This window comes from Staurois parvus, unplaced genomic scaffold, assembly GCF_062004578.1.
Source record: "Staurois parvus isolate SC_StPar_1 unplaced genomic scaffold, SC_StPar_1.0 ptg000340l, whole genome shotgun sequence".
In the NCBI taxonomy this organism is placed as follows: Eukaryota; Metazoa; Chordata; class Amphibia; order Anura; family Ranidae; genus Staurois; species Staurois parvus.
The window spans coordinates 5,788,359-5,808,357 of record NW_028318136.1 but is presented as its reverse complement, the minus strand read 5'-3'; the positions used below and the strand labels follow the sequence as shown (position 1 = coordinate 5,808,357).

At 44.7% G+C, this 19,999-nt stretch overlaps 1 protein-coding gene across 1 annotated transcript in view; it reads left to right on the top strand.

The window, feature by feature from the left end:
* Positions 1-19,525, top strand: part of DMAC2 (distal membrane arm assembly component 2) — a 38,373-nt gene extending 18,848 nt beyond the window's left edge. The window contains exons 3-6 of the mRNA XM_089684275.1: positions 9,745-9,825; positions 10,356-10,492; positions 16,591-16,753; positions 19,366-19,525. Coding sequence (XP_089540401.1) covers positions 9,745-9,825; positions 10,356-10,492; positions 16,591-16,753; positions 19,366-19,525 — 541 coding nt within the window. The remainder of the gene's footprint in view (positions 1-9,744; positions 9,826-10,355; positions 10,493-16,590; positions 16,754-19,365) is intronic.
* Positions 19,526-19,999: the final 474 nt, after the last annotated feature.

The following is a 19,999-nucleotide window of genomic DNA, read 5'->3' as shown; positions in this document are numbered from 1 at the left end:
AGACCAACGATGGGGCACTATTCCTCCCCCCACTGAGACCAACGATGGGGCACTATTCCTCCCCCCAATGAGACCAACGATGGGGCACTATTCCTCCCCCCACTGAGACCAACGATGGGGCACTATTCCTCCCCCCACTGAGACCAACGATGGGGCACTATTCCTCCCCCCACTGAGACCAACGATGGGGCACTATTCCTCCCCCCACTGAGACCAACGATGGGGCACTATTCCTCCCCCCACTGAGACCAACGATGGGGCACTATTCCTCCCCCCACTGAGACCAACGATGGGGCACTATTCCTCCCCCCACTGAGACCAACGATGGGGCACTATTCCTCCCCCCACTGAGACCAACGATGGGGCACTATTCCTCCCCCCACTGAGACCAACGATGGGGCACTATTCCTCCCCCCACTGAGACCAACGATGGGGCACTATTCCTCCCCCCACTGAGACCAACGATGGGGCACTATTCCTCCCCCCACTGAGACCAACGATGGGGCACTATTCCTCCCCCCACTGAGACCAACGATGGGGCACTATTCCTCCCCCCACTGAGACCAACGATGGGGCACTATTCCTCCCCCCACTGAGACCAACGATGGGGCACTATTCCTCCCCCCACTGAGACCAACGATGGGGCACTATTCCTCCCCCCACTGAGACCAACGATGGGGCACTATTCCTCCCCCCACTGAGACCAACGATGGGGCACTATTCCTCCCCCCACTGAGACCAACGATGGGGCACTATTCCTCCCCCCACTGAGACCAACGATGGGGCACTATTCCTCCCCCCACTGAGACCAACGATGGGGCACTATTCCTCCCCCCACTGAGACCAACGATGGGGCACTATTCCTCCCCCCACTGAGACCAACGATGGGGCACTATTCCTCCCCCCACTGAGACCAACGATGGGGCACTATTCCTCCCCCCACTGAGACCAACGATGGGGCACTATTCCTCCCCCCACTGAGACCAACGATGGGGCACTATTCCTCCCCCCACTGAGACCAACGATGGGGCACTATTCCTCCCCCCACTGAGACCAACGATGGGGCACTATTCCTCCCCCCACTGAGACCAACGATGGGGCACTATTCCTCCCCCCACTGAGACCAACGATGGGGCACTATTCCTCCCCCCACTGAGACCAACGATGGGGCACTATTCCTCCCCCCACTGAGACCAACGATGGGGCACTATTCCTCCCCCCACTGAGACCAACGATGGGGCACTATTCCTCCCCCCACTGAGACCAACGATGGGGCACTATTCCTCCCACTGATACCAACGATGGGGCACTATTCCTCCCCCTGATATCAATGATGAGGCACTATTCCTCCCACTGACACCAATGATGGGGGCACTATTCCTCCCACTGATACCAATGATGGGGCACTATTCCTCCCACTGACACCAGTGTTGGGGCACTATTCCTCCCACTGACACCAGTGTTGGGGCACTATTCCTCCCACTGACACCAACGATGGGGCACTATTCCCCCCACTGACACCAACGATGGGGCACTATTCCCCCCACTGACACCAACGATGGGGCACTATTCCCCCCACTGACACCAACGATGGGGCACTATTCCCCCCACTGACACCAACGATGGGGCACTATTCCTCCCCCCACTGACACCAACGATGGGGCACTATTCCTCCCCCCACTGGTGAGGTATAGTGCCCCATCATTGATGTCAGTGTGGGAGGAATAGTGCCCCATCATTGATGTCAGTGTGGGGGGGAGTAGTGCCCCATCATTGGTGTCAGTGTGGGGGGGAATGGTGCCCCATCATTGGTGTCAGTGGGGGGAGGAATAGTGTCCCATCGTTGGTGTCAGTGGGGGGAGGAATAGTGCCCCATCGTTGGTGTCAGTGGGGGGGAAATAGTGCCCCATCGTTGGTGTCAGTGGGGGGGAAATAGTGCCCCATCATTGGTGTCAGTGGGAGGAATAGTGCCCCATCATTGGTGTTAGTGACACCAATGATGGGGCACTATTCCTCCCACTGACACCAATGATACTTACCTTGCTGACCTCTGCTCCAACCTGGGCTTGCTTCCTCCCTCTCCCATCTACAGCCAGCATACCTGGCTGGAGCAGCACCATCTTCACGGTACAGACAATTACCGGTCAGCTGTCTTCCTTCTCCGGCCGCTCTCCTCTTCACTCGCTCTGGCAACTCCCTCACTCGATCTTCTTTGATCTTCGAGCTGCCGCTCGGCTCCTCCTCTCCAAGCTCCACCTCCTCGCCGATGATTGGCCGCCTGTGTGCCTCTCCTGAGCTACAGTTCCGGCGGGCAATCACCAGCGAGGAGGCGGAGCTGTTGAGTGATCCCAGGGGTGTGGCCAGATGACAGGGGTGGCATGTCATCCACACATTGCCTGGAGATGGATAGAGGAGCGGTGTCTCGGTTCCTAAGACCATCGGAAATATGTGTTTTCCGATGCTCCTAGGCGACCCCTGTGAAATGGTTGTTCGACCCCCAAAGGGGTCGCGACCCACAGGTTGAGAACCGTTGATCTACTACAACCCCCCTTTTCTAACATATAGATGTGAACAGGTATCTAACAATACAACATATCCTTTACCACTTGCCCTCTTGAGGATTTACCCCCTTTTCTGACCAGGCCATTTTTTGCTGTTCGGCAGTGCCCTACTTCAACTGGTAATTGCGCGGTCGTGCAATGCTGTACCCATACAAAATTTATGTCCTTTTTTTTTTTCACACAAATACACAGCGTTCCAAATTATTATGCAAATTCTATTTAAGTGTCACAAAGATTAAATATTTTGTTTTTCAGTGTAACTCATGGATGGCATTGTGTGTCAGGGCTCATTTGCTCACTGAAAACAATCTCGGACATCTGTGATAATTAGATTGGCCGGTGAGCCCAATTTAAGGAAAAACTACTAAAGGAGGGAGTTCCACATTATTATGCAGAGCACCATTTTCAAGCAATATGGGGAAGAAAAAGGATCTCTCTGCTGCCGAAAAGAGTGAAATAGTTCAATGCCTTGGACGAGGTATGAAAACATTAGATATTTCATGAAAATGTAAGCGTGATCATCGCACTATTAAGAGATTTGTGGCTGATTCAGAGCACAGACGGGTTCGTGCAGATAAAGGCACATTGAGGAAGATTTCTGCCAGATCCATGCATCGGATCAAGAGAAAATAAAATACCATTACATAGCAGCAAACAGATATTTGAAGCTGCTGGTGCCTCTGGAGTCCCACGGACATCAAGGTGTAGAGTCCTCCAGAGTCTTGCAACTGGGCATAAACCTTCAATTCGGCAACCAATAACCAATGCTCACAAGCAGAAATGGCTGCATTGGGCAGAAAAATACATGAAGACAAATTTTCAAACAGTCCTGTTCACTGATGAGTGCCGTGCAACCCTGGATGGTCCAGATGGATAGAGTAGTAGATGGTTGGTGGATGGCCACCCTGTTCCAACAAGGCTGCAACGTCAGCAAGGCGGTGGTGGAGTCATGTTTTGGGCCGGAATCATGGGAACATAGCTGGTCAGCCCCTTTAGGGTCCCTGAAGGTGTAAAGATGACCTCTGCAAAGTATGTGGAGTTTATGACTGACCACTTTCTTCCCTGGTACAGAAGGGAGAACTGTGCTTTCCGTAATAAAATCATCTTCATGCATGACAATGCACCATCTCATGCTGCAAAGAATACCTCTGCATCAATGGCTGCTATGGGGATAAAAGGAGAGCAAGTCATGGTGTGGCCTCCACCCTCCCCTGACTTCAATCCTATTGAGAACCTTTGGAGCATCCTCAAGCAAAAGATCTATGAGGGTGGGAGGCAGTTTACATCCAAACAGCAGCTCTGGGAGGCTATTCTGACATCTTGCAAACAAATTCAAGCAGAAACTGTCCAAAAACTCACAAGTTCAATGGATGCAAGACTTGTGAAGCTGCTATCAAATAAGGGGTCCTATGTTACAATGTAACGTGACCTGTTAAAATGTTTACAAAAGTTAAAATGCTGTTAAAAGTTTGATTGAAATAGCTTTTGATTTCAGTAAATATGCTGCAAACACAACAAATGACAATTTTCAGTTCTTTACAACCTATAAAGTGTTTTGAAACTTACTGTGCGGAATAATTTGGAACAGTGCATTGGAAGTGTTTTATGTTTAACAAAAATCCTGTTATCATTAGGAGGTTTGTTCAATAAAATGTGAATTGTACTCTTAATAGTTGATAACATGAGAATTATGCTGACTGTTATTTACATCAATTATTTAGGTAAATGAGAAAAATATAATTTGCATAATAATTTGAAACAAGGTGTAGAGCTTTCTTTGGTGGCATTTGATCTGTGCACTTTTTATTTTATGCTCTATAAACAAAAAAAGACCAAAAATGTAGAACAAACCCCCCAATATTTTTCACTTCAATAAACTCAAAGTTAGACATAAATGTAGGCTAAAATGTATTCTGCTACATGACTTTGGTAAAAAAAATCCCAATACATGTAAATGAATTGGTTTGTGTGAAAGTTATAGCGTCTACAAACTATGGTATATATATTGGAATTTATGTAACTTTTTGACTGCCAATTACATTTCTTGAGGTGCTAAAATGCCAGGGCAGTACAACCCCCCCCCCCCCCCCCAAAATGGCCCCTTTTTGGAAGGTAGACCTAAGGATTTTGCAGAGAGGAATGTTGAGTCCATGGACCATTTTATTATTTGCCACAAATTTTTTGAACATGACATCTTTTTTTTTTTTTTACACAAAGTTGTCACTTTAATGATATATTGCTCCTGCATGCCATGGGTATATGTGGAATAACACCCCAGAACACATTCTTCTACTTCTCCTGAGTATGGGGGATACCACATATGAGAGACTTTTTTGGCAGCCTAGCTACATACAAATCCCCAAAATCCAATGACCACCTCCAGGCTTTCAAAGGGCATATTTCCTCATATCACTTCCCCACTACCTATCACAGTTTCGGAGGCCCTAAAATGCTAGGATAGTACAAACACCCCCCCAAATGACCCCTTTTTGGAAAGGAATTTGATAAAAGGCATGGTGAGTATTTTGCAGATATCATTATTGTCACAGGGTTTTGAAAAAGAAAAAAAGAAAAGAAAAAAAAATATATTTGTTTCTTTCTTCATTTTCCAAAAACGTGTCAACAAGTTAGATCTGGAAAACACTCACCATGCCTCTTAGCAAATACCTTGGAGTGTCTACTTTCCAAAAAGGGTTCATTTGGAGGGGGTGCTTCTACTATCCTGGCATTTCCGGGCCAACATTAGAAGCTTCTGCCACACATCACCCACTCTTGAAGACAAAGCATTTTCTGTCACTTTTCTGTTCACATGAAAAAAACCTGTTTTTTTGCTAGAAAATTACTTTGAACTCCCAAACATATATTTTTTTAAAGCAGAGGCCCTGGAGAATAAAATGGTGGATGTTGAAATTTTTTACGTCACACAGAATTTGCGAAGCGATTTTTCAAACGCAAATCTTTTGGGAAAAATACACTTTTTAGGATTTGAATGCACATAAACACAATATATTGCCCAACATCCGCTATACGTTCAATGGGCATTGTCATATATTTCTTTTTTGAGAAATCTGGGGTCTATCAGACTCTAGATATCTCCTCTTCTTTTACATTATCTAATCTCACCAAGATTGGTGTGATCAGATCCTTTCCCAATTTACAAATGGCGCTGTTTATATCCTTGGAAACTGAAGTGATGAAACGCTCATAGCTGCCAGTTTCTTAGACTATAGAGATGACTGGAGCCATTCTGGTCTCTGACCTGCTCTATGGTCAGCCAGCGGAACTGCCAGCTGCATTCTTGGATTCCCCTGTGGGACAGGAGAGCCCAAGAAAACTGTGGAAGGCAGCAGGAGGGGGGGGGATGTCCCTTCCCGCTGCTCGTAAAAACAATTCAGCAGCTAATTGGCCACTAGGATTGCTTTTACATGAAAGCCAATGCCCAGCTGAAAAAAATGATAGCAGGATGATGCCTGTAGCTTCAGGCATCATCCCGGTATAACCACTCAAAATCCAGCGATGTACTAGTACATTGCTGGTCCATGTTGGGCATACAGTTGCAAGAAAAAGTATGTGAACCCCTTGGGATTACGTGGAGTTTTGCATGAATTGGGCATAAAATGTGCTCTGAACGTCATCTAAGTCACAACAATAGAAGAACACAGTCTGCTGAACATAATACTACACAAACATTAGATGTTGCCATGGTTTAATTGCACATAACATGTAAACATTCACAGTGCAGGGAGGAAAAAGTATGTGAGGCTCTAGCTTAATGACTTCTCCCAGAGCTAATTGGAGCCAGGAGTGAGCCTGTCAGGAATGGACTCAGCACTGGTGGTGGGACTCACCTGCCGTGTGGGCTGCAGTACCAGGGCTGACCAGCGGGTGCTCTCAGCAGCCAGAAGCTCCCTCCTGCAGTCAGCCAACACCTGAAGCTGATTGCAGGAAGTGTATTTAAGGAATGACCAGGCCTGTGATCAGGGCCTTGGTGCTTGTTTTCCCATGAGCCCCTGTACCTGGTATCCTGTGCTCCTGCCTCGTTGCTGACCCTGTTTTGATCCAGACCTCTGCTGACCGTCTCCTGTTGAACCCCTGGCTTGCCTGACCATCCTTCTGCCTGATCCTCGGTACCGCGCTGCCCGCTACCTGATGAACCTGGCTTGTGACCCCGACCATTCTCTGCTTGCTCCTTCTGCACCACGCTGCCAGCACGATACCGACCCGGCCTGTCTGACTACGCTTACTTCACCTGATGATTCATCCATCCCGCATGGATCACCTTTAGTAAGTCTGCCTGCCTCTTCCCATCAGACTCCGTTCCTGCACTCCCCTGCCAGTACTCTCTACCACAGCCGGACGCACTCAGGGGTCGTGACCTGGTTCCAGTCTGCACCAAGTCCATCAGGCTGGGACTTAGACCCCGCGCCCTGAGGAAATCCGTGCTGTGGACTGCTAGAGACACTGCCAGGCGGCACCTGACAGTACCTTACGGCCTGCCTGCCTGCCCATTCCACCTCTCTAGCCTGACTACGCCTGTGTTCCTGAAGCCTGCTACTTCCCTGTGTCAGTCCGCACATTTCTGGTCATACCCGGATCCCTAACAGAGCCAACCTTGACTCCAATCAGTGTGATGATATTGGATGTGTTCCTGACAGCTGTCCTGCCCTTAAAAAACACACACCTGTTTTGAGTTTACTGGTTTCCAGAAGCACTGTTTGATGTGAACCATGCCTCGCAGAAAAGAGCTCTCAGAAGACCTACGATCAAGAATTGTTGACTTGCATAAAGCTGGAAAGGGTTACAAAAGTATCTCCAAAAGCCTTGATGTTCATGTGTCCACGGTAAGACAGACTGTCTACAAATGGAGAAAGTTTAGCACTGTTATTACTCTCCCTAGGCGTGGTCGTCCTGTAAAAATGACTGCAAGAGCACAGCGCAGAATGCTGCATGAGGTAAAGAAGAATCCCAGAGTGTCAGCTAAAGACCTACAGAAATGGAGAAACTGACGAAGCCCCTTAGAACTAGGAAAGACTGGAACGTATTTGAAAAGTACTTAGAAGCACGAGGAGATGGGAAACACAGCACTGCTAAAGCATACAAAGCACTCACTGATTTAGATAGTAAGTCAAAACTAAAGTACATAGGAAAATGGGAAAGAGACTTAGGAATGGAATGGGAAGAGCACACACAGAGAAAAATATATAAAAGGGTACACGAAAATATAAGCATGCGTGAGGTGGAAATGAATTTCAAATGTTTGACAAGGTGGTATGTCACACCGATGATTGAGCACAAGATGAGTGGGGAAAAACAACCTTGGTGCTGGCGAGGATGCGGAGGGTTGGGCACGATGTATCACATATGGTGGGATTGTTTAAAAATACAAATATATTGGAAAAAAGTCATAAATAAAATTAGGATCATTACTGGAACAGAGATCGGACTGGACCCTGAAACCTGTCTTTTTCATAACCCAATAATATCTGAGAATAAATATAGAGAATTGGGTATAGGGAGTTACCTAAATGCAGCAAAAAGTTTGATCCCCAGGTTTTGGCGCAAAGTTGAGGCACCGAGAGTAGAGGACTGGATAAATAGAGTTGACCAGATTGCGAGATTGGAAAAACTTTATTATATACAGGAAGATAGGATGGGAGCATATTATAAGAAATGGGAGGAATTTAAGGTAAAGGTAAAAGAAGGTACTGAATAAGTAAGAGCAAAGAAAGGGGAAAGAAAGAACGAGAAGAGAGAAAGGGGAAAGAAAAAGGAGAAAATATAGTAATTTGTCATTCTTTCTAACTTCCAATTCTTTTTATCCAGAGGATGTGAGATACAAGTTGATCAGATAGATGTCATGGGTTTAAAGAAGCGGGAGGGTGGGTTGAAAGAAAGGGGATTAGTGGGAGAAAAAGATACAAAATAAGGGTTTTATGAGATTTTGGTATGTTGTATTATCTATCGTGAAACTTTGTATTTTGTATTGGTTTGTTTGAAAATGAATAAATATTTAAATTAAAAAAAAAAAAGACCTACAGAAATCTCTGGCACATGCTAACATTTTTGTTGACACATCTACAATAAGGAAAACGTTAAACAAGAATGGAGTACATGGGAGGACACCACGGAGGAAGCCATTGCTGTCCAAAAAGAATATTGCAGCACGTTTGAAGTTTGCAAAAGAGCACCTGGATGTTCCACAGCACTACTGGCAAAATATACTGTGGACAGATGAAACCAAGATTGAGTTGTTTGGGAAGAACACACAACACTATGTGTGGAGAAAAAAAGGCACAGCACACCAACATCAAAACCTCATCCCCACTGTAAAACATGGCGGAGGGAGCATCATGGTTTGGGGCTGCTTTGCTGCCTCAGGGCCTAGACGGATTATTGTCATTGATGGGAAAATGAATTCCAGAGTTTATCAAGAAATTTTGCAGGAAAACGTATGACCATCTGTCCGCCAACTGAAGCTCCGCAGAGGATGGGTGATGCAACAGGACAATGACCCAAAGCATACAAGTAATTCAACAAAACAATGGCTGCAACAGCACAGAATACGCCTTCTGGAGTGGCCCAGTCAGAGTCCTGACCTCAACCCGATTGAAATGCTGTGGCATGACCTTAAGAGAGCGATTCACACCAGACATCCCAAGAATATTGCTACACTGAAACAGTTTTGTGAAGAGGAGTGGTCCACAATTACTCCAGATTGTTGTGCAGGTCTGATCTGCAACTACAGGAAACGTTTGGTTGAGGTTATTGCTGCCAAAGGAGGGTCAACCAGTTATTAAGTCCAAAGGTTCACATACTTTTTCCTCCCTGCACTGTGAATGTTTACATGTTATGTGCAATTAAACCATGGTAACATCTAATGTTTGTGTAGTATTATGTTCAGCAGACTGTGTTCTTCTATTGTTGTGACTTAGATGACGTTCAGAGCACATTTTATGCCCAATTCATGCAAAACTCCACGTAATGTGCCTAATGAAAGCCGATGTGGGGTGCTGTTGGCAGCCTTCCCTATTCTTCTTTGGAGCAGGTTATTCAATAAGCCCATCAAAGGGAAACTATAAGGATCCTTAAGAGTCCGTTATATAGATGAGTAACGTTTTTGTACATTGTAAAAGTACACAGATGACTTTCACACTCAATGTCTTCTATTTATTGTTTGTTTCAGAGGGCCCCGCAGAGTGGAGATGGCGTATGGTAAAATTCCTGGGGTGGTTTACTACACACTGGCACATAAAGGAGCTGTGAGGTATGGATAGTAACCCTGTTGAAGCATTCGGATTGTGTTTTTCTCTCTCTCCCCCCCCTTCCCCCTCCTCTCTCTTTCCCCCTCTCTCTCTCCCCCCTCTCTCTCTTCCCCCCTCTCTCTCCCCCCTCTCTCCCCCTTCCCCCTCTCTCCCCTCCCTCTCCCCCCCCTCCTCTCCCCTCCTCTCTCCCCTCCCTCCTCTCTCCCTTCCCCCCTCTCTCCCCTCCCTCCTCTCTGCCCTCCCTCTCCCCCTCTCTCTTCCCCCTCTCTCTCTTCCCCCCTCTCTTCCCCCTCTCTCTCTCTTCCCCCCTCTCTTCCGTCCCTCTCTCTTCCCCCCCCTCTCCCCCTCTCTCCCCCCCCCCCCTCTCTCCCTCCCCCTCTTTCTCTGAGGGTTTCTCTACTTAATAATGTCTTTATTCTGGTGCCTTGACTTTCACTTTGAAGCTTGGCAACATTCCCAAATATAATGTAGGTGTTTTACTCATGCAACAGTGTTCATTTTGTTCTGTGGAAATAACTGGTGTCTTCCTCAGGTTACATGGTCACCAAGAATGGTTCCGATATGTCAAGCAACAGAATACCCTGGACTTTCTGAACTATAGGGATGTGCCAGTAGAATGTGTGGACTTGAGTCATAGTGATGTGAACTACTTTGGCCTTAACCCTATATGTAAGAGGATACTAGAAATGTTTTCTCAAATGAAACAGCTTGGCAGCTACATAGGCCTTTCAACTACACAAAATGGTCGAAAATATGTAGACCCCCCTGTGTTTTCAGTGATGGGTACTGTTAGTGCTACAGCATTAGACATTTTAGACAAATGTGTGCTTTCAACCTTATGGCAGCAGTTTGGGGAAGGCTTTTTTTTTGCCTCCAGCATGATTGTGCCACTGTGCATAAATATAGGTATATAATCACTTGCCCTCCAGAGGATCTACCCCCCTTCCTGACCAGGCCATTTTTTGCGATACGGTGCTGTTTTACTTTAACTGACAATTGCTCAGTCATGCAACGCTGCACCCAAATAAAATTTTGTGTCCTTTTTTTCCCACAAATGGAGCTTTCTTTCGCTAGTATGTGATTGCCTCTGTGTTTTTTATTTTTTGCTATAAAACATCCCGTAAAAAAAATTTAAAAAATCTAATTTTGGCATAAATTTAGGCCAAAATGTATTCTGTTACATGTCTTTGCTAAAAAAAAAATCCCAATACGTGTAATTACTGGTTTATATGAAAGTTATAGCGCAGGGCTTAAATTTTCAAGTCTAGACCTACTAGCCAGGCACAAACCTTACTCTCCACCAGCTGCCTCACCCAACCTTGCCCAGGTCTGCCTCCAACCCCACCCCTGGCCCACCCCCAACCACGCCCCCAGCCCTGCCCCCAACCGCGCCCCCTCAAAGCTTATGAAATTACATTTTTCTTTAGAATAAAGAGTCCAAAATATAAAACTGTACACAGTAATGTATATCCCAGCTCCCCTGTACTCCATTATAGTGATATGACATGTATACAGTATGTATATCCCCCTCCCCTGTACTCCATTATAGTGATATGACATGTATATAGTAATGTATATCCCAGCTCCCCTGTACTCCATTATAGTGATACGACATGTATACAGTAATTTATATCCCAGCTCCCCTGTACTCCATTATAGTGATACGACATGTATACAGTAATGTATATCCCATCTCCCCTGTACTCCATTATAGTGATATGACGTGTATACAGTAATGTATATCCCCCTCCCCTGTACTCCATTATAGTGATATGACATGTATACAGTAATGTATATCCCATCTCCCCTGTACTCCATTATAGTGATATGACATGTATACAGTAATGTATATCCCAGCTCCCCTGTACTCCATTATAGTGATATGACGTGTATACAGTAATGTATATCCCCCCCTCCCCTGTACTCCATTATAGTGATATGACATGTATACAGTAATGTATATCCCCCCCTCCCCTGTACTCCATTATAGTGATACGACATGTATACAGTAATGTATATCCCAGCTCCCCTGTACTCCATTATAGTGATATGACATGTATACAGTAATGTATATCCCAGCTCCCCTGTACTCCATTATAGTGATATGACATGTATACAGTAATGTATATCCCCCCTCCCCTGTACTCCATTATAGTGATATGACATGTATACAGTATGTATATCCCAGCTCCCCTGTACTCCATTATAGTGATATGACATGTATACAGTAATGTATATCCCCCCTCCCCTGTACTCCATTATAATGATATGACTTGTATACAGTAATGTATATCCCAGCTCCCCTGTACTCCATTATAGTGATATGACATGTATACAGTATGTATATCCCCCTCCCCTGTACTCCATTATAGTGATATGACATGTATACAGTAATGTATATCCCAACTCCCCTGTGCTCCATTATAGTGATATGACATGTATACAGTAATGTATATCCCCCCTCCCCTGTACTCCATTATAGTGATATGACATGTATACAGTAATGTATATCCCAGCTCCCCTGTGCTCCATTATAGTGATATGACATGTATACAGTAATGTATATTTCCCTCCCCTGTACTCCATTATAGTGATATGACATGTATATAGTACTTACTCCTTGAGTCCCCCACGGCGGTGGAGAGGGTGTCTCCTCTCAGAGGAGGAGAGCGGACCTCTCCTGCATGTGTCCCCTCAGCTGCGGTGCCAAAGAAGCCGGAAACCGGAACTCGGCTTCACAATGAGGCTTGGAGCGCAGCCGCTCCATCAGCTCTGCTCGCTGCTAGAGAATTTCTCCTCGCATTTGGTGAGCGGGCAAGCGGCTTTTTCAAACCCTGTTATAGCATCTACAAATGGTGGTATATATATGGGAATTTATTTTTTTTTTTTAATAGGTGGCTGCGATCAGCGACTTATAGCGGGACTGCGAAAGGCATGCTGACAATGGGTGGGAACTAACTGCCACTAACATCCCCAGTGACACTAATACAGTAATCAGTGCTAATAAAAAGCACTGACACTACCAGGGGCAGACTGACCATTTGGGAACTCAGGCACTGCCTGAGGGCCCTGGGTCAGTAGGGGGCCCCATAAGATGCCCCTGCTACCTTTTTCATAGGCTTTTTTGGGTGTGGTTTGAGTGTGGGTGAGGACACAAGCCCCATGATCCCCTATTGCCGGGACCCCATGAGTTGTCAGTCCGCCCCTGCACTGTACCAATGACACTGGGCAGGAAGGGGCGATCAAAGGGTTTGCTGTGTGCTGTTTTACTATTTTGTCTGCGTGTGCTTTACTGTGTAAGCACACTGCTTTGTATTGCTCTTCTATGCAAGCAATACAAATCAGCATGCTGGTGCTAAGAGGGGAGAAATCTGTATTGTTTACATACAGATTTCTCCTCTGTCAATGTTCCTCGTTGATCACCGGGTGGCGGCGGGGAATCTCTGGCCCCTTACCCAGAAATACAAAATCATATATATATACAGTGAAGGAAATAAGTGTTTGATCCCCTGCTGATTTTGGATGTTTGCCCACTCACAAAGAAATGATCGGTCTAAAAATCAAATGGTAGGTGTACTGTAACACTGAGAGACAAAATAGCAACAAAAAATTCTAAAGAAATGCATGTCTAACAAATGATGCACTGATTTGCATGTTCATGAGGGAAATAAGTATTTGATCCCCTTCACAAAACATGACTTAGTACTTGGTGGCAATTCCCTTGTTGGCAATCACAGAGGTCAGACGTTTCCTGTAGTTGGCAACCAGGTTTGCACACATCTCAGGAGGGATTTTGGCCCACTCCTCTTGGCAGATCCTCTCCAAGTCTTTAAGGTTTGGTGGCTGATGTTTGGCAACTCGAACTTTCAGCTCCCTTCACAGATTTTCAATCGGATTAAGGTCTGGAGATTGGCTAGACCACTCCAGGACCTTAATGTGCTTCTTCTTTAGCCACTCCTTTGTTGCCTTGGCTGTGTGTTTTGGGTCATTGTCATGCTGGAACACCCATCCACGACCCATTTTCAATGCCTTGGCTGAGGGAAGAAGGTTCTCACCCAAGATTTGACGGTACATTGCCCCGTCCATCATTCCTTTGATGCGGTGCATTTGTCCTGTCCCCTGAGCAGAAAAACACCCCCAAAGCAGATTGTTTCCACCACCATGTTTGACAGTTGGGATGGTGTTCTTGGTGTCATAGGCAGCATTCCTCCTCCTCCAAACATGGCGAGTTGATGCCAAAGAGCTCGATTTTGGTCTCATCTGATCACAACACTTTCAACAAATCCTCCTCTGCATCGTTCAAATGTTCAGTGGCAAACTTCAGACGGGCCTGGACATGTGATTTCTTGAGCAGAGGGACCTTGCGGGCACTGCAGGATTTCAATCCTTGTCGGCGTAGTGTGTTACCAATTGTTTTCTTGGTGACTGTGGTCCCAGCTGCCTGGAGATCATTGACATTGAAGATCCCCACATGTAGTTCTGGGATGATTCCTCACTGTTCTCATGATCATTGACACTCCACGAGGTGAGATCTTGCATGGTGCACCAGACCTAGGGAGATTGACAGTTGTTTTGTGTTTCTTCCATTTGCGAATGATTGCACCAACTGTTGTCACCTTCTCACCAAGCTGCTTGGTGATTAGTTTTGTAGTCCAGTCCAGCCTTGTGTAGGTCTACAATCTTGTCCCTGACATCCTTGGACAGCTCTTTGGTCTTTGCCATGGTGGATAGTTTGGAATCTGATTGTTTGATTGATCCTGTGGACAGGTGTCTTTTATACAGGTAACAAAATGAGATTAGCAGCACTCCCTTTAAGAGACTGCTTCTAATGTTAGCTTGTTACTTGTATGAAAGACACCTGGTAGCCAGAAATCCTGCTGAATGCTAGGGGATCAAATACTTATTTCCCTCATGAACATGCAAATCCGTGTATAATTTGTTAGACATGCATTTCTTTTGAATTTTTTGTTGCTATTCTGTCTCTCAGTGTTACAATACACCTACCATTTGATTTTTAGACTGATCATTTCTTTGTGAGTGGGCAAACATTCAAAATCAGCAGGGGATCAATTACTTATTTCCTTCACTGTACGTGATTTTGCACAGCCCTGCCACCCTGTAGCAGTAGTTCTGCTATAGGGCGGTCGGGAAGCGGATAACAACTTGGTTTGACAAGTTTGGTGTGGAAGAACTCAATTGGGCTGACCAGAACCAGAACCACAACTCTACTAAACACCTTTGGAATTAATTGGAATGTTGACTAGGAGCCAGGTCTGCTCATCCCAAATCATTACCTGTTCTCACAAATGCTCTGTTGGCTACACAGGCACAAAATCCAACAAGCGCTCTCCAAAATCATGTAGAAAGCCTTCCCAGAAGAGTGGAGGATGTTATGGCCAGAAGGATGGGGTGGGGGCAATGCCATAATAATGAATATGGTTTTGGAGTGAAAAAAGCTCATATAACTGTGGTAGGTGTCCACAAACATTTACCCATATAGTGTACCTTGCTAAAAAGCTTGACTTCAGATTTCTTTTGACCAACAAACTATTAAAAATCACAAGAAACCTGCAGTTAGGCTTTAAATTGCATGCAACCTCAAACATTCAGTACCTCTCTTTCTAAGAACCTGCTGCCCTTTATATATACAGTATTACATGTATGAAGCCAAGGAAAAGATATCCTATTCACTTTATGAAAGTGTTTTAAAGGAATTTTGAACTGAGAAAATTTGGAGGTTGCTTTTGCTGACTTCTCCGATGGATTTAGTACTTTTGAGTGTTATCTGAGGTATCCCGTCAACCAACCAAGTATGGTAATTTCAAACAGTTATTTATTATCTCCTCCAAGTAGGTCAATATAAACAGCTTCCGTCAGCAAAAAGTAAAAAAAAAAAAAAACAGGTCACAGGTATAGCACAAAGAAATCACAAATTTGGCTCACCGCAGATCTCTTGGTCCCACACTGGAGTAGGGATCCTCTAGATTTCAGGGTGCTATACAGGCTGCAGAGGTTCAGCAACAAGTCTTGGTTCTTAAAGCTTTCACCTTGCTCACAGCTCGTGAACTCTGCCACACTGCTTCACTGACACCAGTGCTGACTTCACCCTGCCTGGAGCTTAACTCCTTTGGGACCAGAGTCCTGGTAAGTCAGGGTTTGGAGGTTCTTCCTACCCAAAACTCTTTGAACCACCAAAATTCCAGGTTTCCTAATTACGGAATTATCAATCCAGAGTGTACTGGAAATCGGTCCTTTCTCTAGCCAAACTTCCCTGGAAAACCTAACCCTTCATGGGTGCGAACCCCTGAGAACCAAGCAATGTCTCCAAAACTGTCCTCCTTAAAGGGACCACGACTCAAATACTGGGGGAATGTACCTGACATAAAGGACACACTCCCTTTTGTCCTGTACATGTGTCACTTACCCAGAACCTGGGTTCAGTGAACTTAGATGAACCCGATTGGATTTATGCCTTTTTTACTTTTTTTTTTTTTCAACTTGACTATGTAACTGCAGCTCTGGATTTTTTAAAATTCACATTCTTGCTCCAGTTCAGTATCTTAGAAGGTACCGAAGCCAAAGACAGCCATGCAAACATATTTTCACAAGGTTGGCAGCACTTGCTGCCCTTCTTTTCAGCAGATGTTTTCTTAAGAAAAACCTCTCTAGACTACTATTATATATGTTTTTGTGTTTACTTTTAATTGATATATTAATTGCATCTTAAGCTCCCTAACCCCCATTGTTCTGATCCTTATGCTGTACAGTGGAATTAGAAGATTTACGCTGCCTGGACCTCAGCAGCTGTCCTAACATTGATGACTGGTGTTTAAGTCGCCTTCACGTACTTGGGCATTCGTTGGAAGTGCTCATATTGACAGGATGTCCTCAAATTACAGAACGAGGGCTGTCTTGCCTGCATCTCCTACAGTGAGTGAACCCTTAAGATCCTGCGATACTTTTACTTCCACTAATTTATTAAAACCTTGTGGAAAGAAAGTGATGATGGCCAAACAAATCTCAATTTACTGTAGTCAGAAGAGTTACAGGATGTTTTTTGTGTGCCGGATATGGTGCAGAGCCGTTTGCGCTACTTTATTAATTGACTGGTTTTACACATATGACATTTCTAGTCCTGAATTTGCATTCCTGGGCTTTTCAGGATTTCAAAATAGGCCAGCATTTGCATAGGATCTTTGAGGAGTTGCAGCAGTAGATCAGGACAGTGGCCATAAATGTCAGAGGTAAGTTGCACGTTATTTTTTGACAGCACACAGCAACACCGAGGTATAAATCAGTAGTGAAGATCATCCTGATAATATATCCAATAGACAGATTATCAACATGGTTCACAAAGGCTGGCTGCTAACATTGCAGATCGGATATTCAAGTATATAAAAAACAAGATCACATTGGATTTATCAAGAGTCATCAGGTTTTCAAAGCGATGGTTAAAAACACTCACAATCAAATATTACACCAAATGGATCTGTTGCTTGTTCAGTAATTCTTTTAGCATCTCCTCGACAATGAAATGTCTCCATGAGCTAACTCCCTGTACACTTAAATGTACGCACCAATGTGTGAGCTCCCTGCAGTAGCCGGTGCATCTCCAGGGTGGGACCCCCATCATCCAAGCATGTCAAGGTGATGCTGGAGGATTGTTTGCACAACAGATGAGCTTGGTTTAATCATTGCTTGTCAGTCTTTTAAAGTCTTTTAAAGTTGAACTTTACCCATAACAACTTGATGAAAAAAATAATGTTCTTTAACCACTTTCCCACCACCCTGTAGTAGAACTACTGCTACAGGGCGGCAGGGCTGCGCAAAATCATGTGTGTATATATATGTGATTTGCATTTCCAGGTAGGGGGCACACACTCTGCCCTACCCGTGCCACCATTGTTGGCTAGGGATGTCAATCACTGGGCCCCGGCCGGAAATTCCCCGCCGGCACCTGACATTTAGAACTGACGGGAGAGGCGTATGTAAACAGCAGAGGTCTCTCTCTTGCCAGCAATGTGCTTCTGTGTATTCCATTGCACAGCAGAGAAGTACACAGCAGCAGCATGTCTCCCTAGTAAAATGCGCACACACAGCACATCATGAAAAACAGCACAGAGCACACTGTTAACCCTTTGATCACCCCAGATGTTAACCCCTTCCTGCCCATTGTCATTAGCACTGATCACTGTATTATTGTCATTGGGATGTCAGTGGCAGTTAGTCAGTTCCCACCCAGTGTCAGAATACCCGCCGCAATCCCGATATAAGTCGCTGGTTGCCGCCATTACTAAAATAATCACCATTATTAAAGTCATAAAAAGTATAAAAAAAATGAAAATTCCACTATATATACCTTCATTTGTAGACACTATAACTTTCTTGTAAACCAATTAATTTACATGTATTGGGATTTTTTTTAGCAAAGACATGTAGCAGAATACATTTTGGCCTAAATTTACGACAAAATTAGATTTTTTTACTGGATGTTTATAGAAAAAAGTCAGAAATATTTTTTTTTTTTATATTATCAGTCTTCTTTTTTGTTTATAGCGCAAAAAATAAAAAATACACAGATGATCAAATACCACCGAAAGAAAGCTCGATTTGTGGGGGAAAAAAAAGGAAACAAATTTAATTTATGTACAGTGTTGCATAACTGCACAATTGTCAGTTAAAGTAACGCAGCGCTGTTTCGCAAAAAATGGCCTGGTCAGGAAGGGGGGGGGGGGGTGTAAATCCTCTGGAGGGCAAGTGGTTAACAAGGAACATACATTTCACATTAATAATTATGCTACCAAAATGAGTATGTGCTGTAAATTGCCTCCAGCATTGTTCCGGTTTCTTCTTGCTGGAGGTTGCCATTTTGTTGAAGCCCAGAGCCCCTGAACAGCAGTAAATCCTTGGGCTGTCAACAAATTGGCTTCTACATTTTCAGCGCAGAACCTAAAAATAGAGAGCAAATGAGCATGTGCAGAGCAGGGTAAGACAGTGTATTACTGAGCATGGGCACTTATTTTTAATAATTTACATACCAGCAAAAGGAGCCAGCCTGAAGTGATCCATTTTGTGATTAAAGTTCCACTTTAATGAATTTGATGTGCTTACCACATAAGGCTAATGCTGTCCTATTACTTTTATGCTAAAGGTAAGTTATGAAAGTGAAGGAAAGTTATTTTGCTTTGGTTGCACACTGGTGCCCTACTAAAAAATCCCAGTCTTAGTAATAGCACATGTGGAGCACTGGGTGCCTGAGGTGGCCTAACACCAGGCCCCGGTCCTGGCAGCGATCAGGGTGGTGGACGGAACATGGTGCGGTGATTGTGGGCATCAGCGGTAGCCTACAGCACAGAGGTGGTGGAGGTTGTACACCCACCCAGGAAATGCATACCAAAACAGTGATTCAGGGCATTCTCTGAAAAAACAAAAGCATACTTGTTGCGATTTTGCATTTTCAAATAATCAGTGTGAATAGGCCCTCAGAACAACCTATCTCCTGTGTCTGCTTTAAAACGTGTGTCCTTCTCTTTTTACTATAGGAATCTTAAGTATTTGGATATATCAGACCTCCCCAAAGTTTCCCACAAGGGTTTAATCAAGATCCTTTTGGAGGAGGTGCTGCCGGCTTGTGAGATTGTAGGGGCGGACTTGTCGGAAGACTTGCAAGGAGGGGAGACTGCTACTCCATCTGAGGTCTAGTAATGCACAGGTGAGAAGGGAGCCTTCATGTCCAAAAAGTTTAAGTGGTTATACTGAGAGTGTTGTGGTGTCATTGCCTCCTAATATAGAAGCTGTGATATCACTAGAAAGCCTGAACCTTTGGTTGTGTTCACTTCATGTTTATTTTTGTGACTGATCTGTAACACCACATTTACTTGTGCATTTTGCAGTCAGATCAATGTGTGGATGTGAAAGTGTTTGTATGCTATGGCAAGTCTTGGACCTCTTGGCAGTATTTTTCTGTTGGAAGCAGCAGACAATGATAGAAGGGGCAGGAGGTGGAGGCATCTTCAGTTGTGGAGTTTCAACTGTTGGCGATACATTTAAGTTTCAACACCAGGAGCTTCACAATGAAAGTTGTGGAGCTTCCATTGTTGAGTGCTATGTCCTACTTTAAGCACCCTGTAAACCTTAACAGAATGTTAATCCTTACTGTAATCCCAACACTTATTT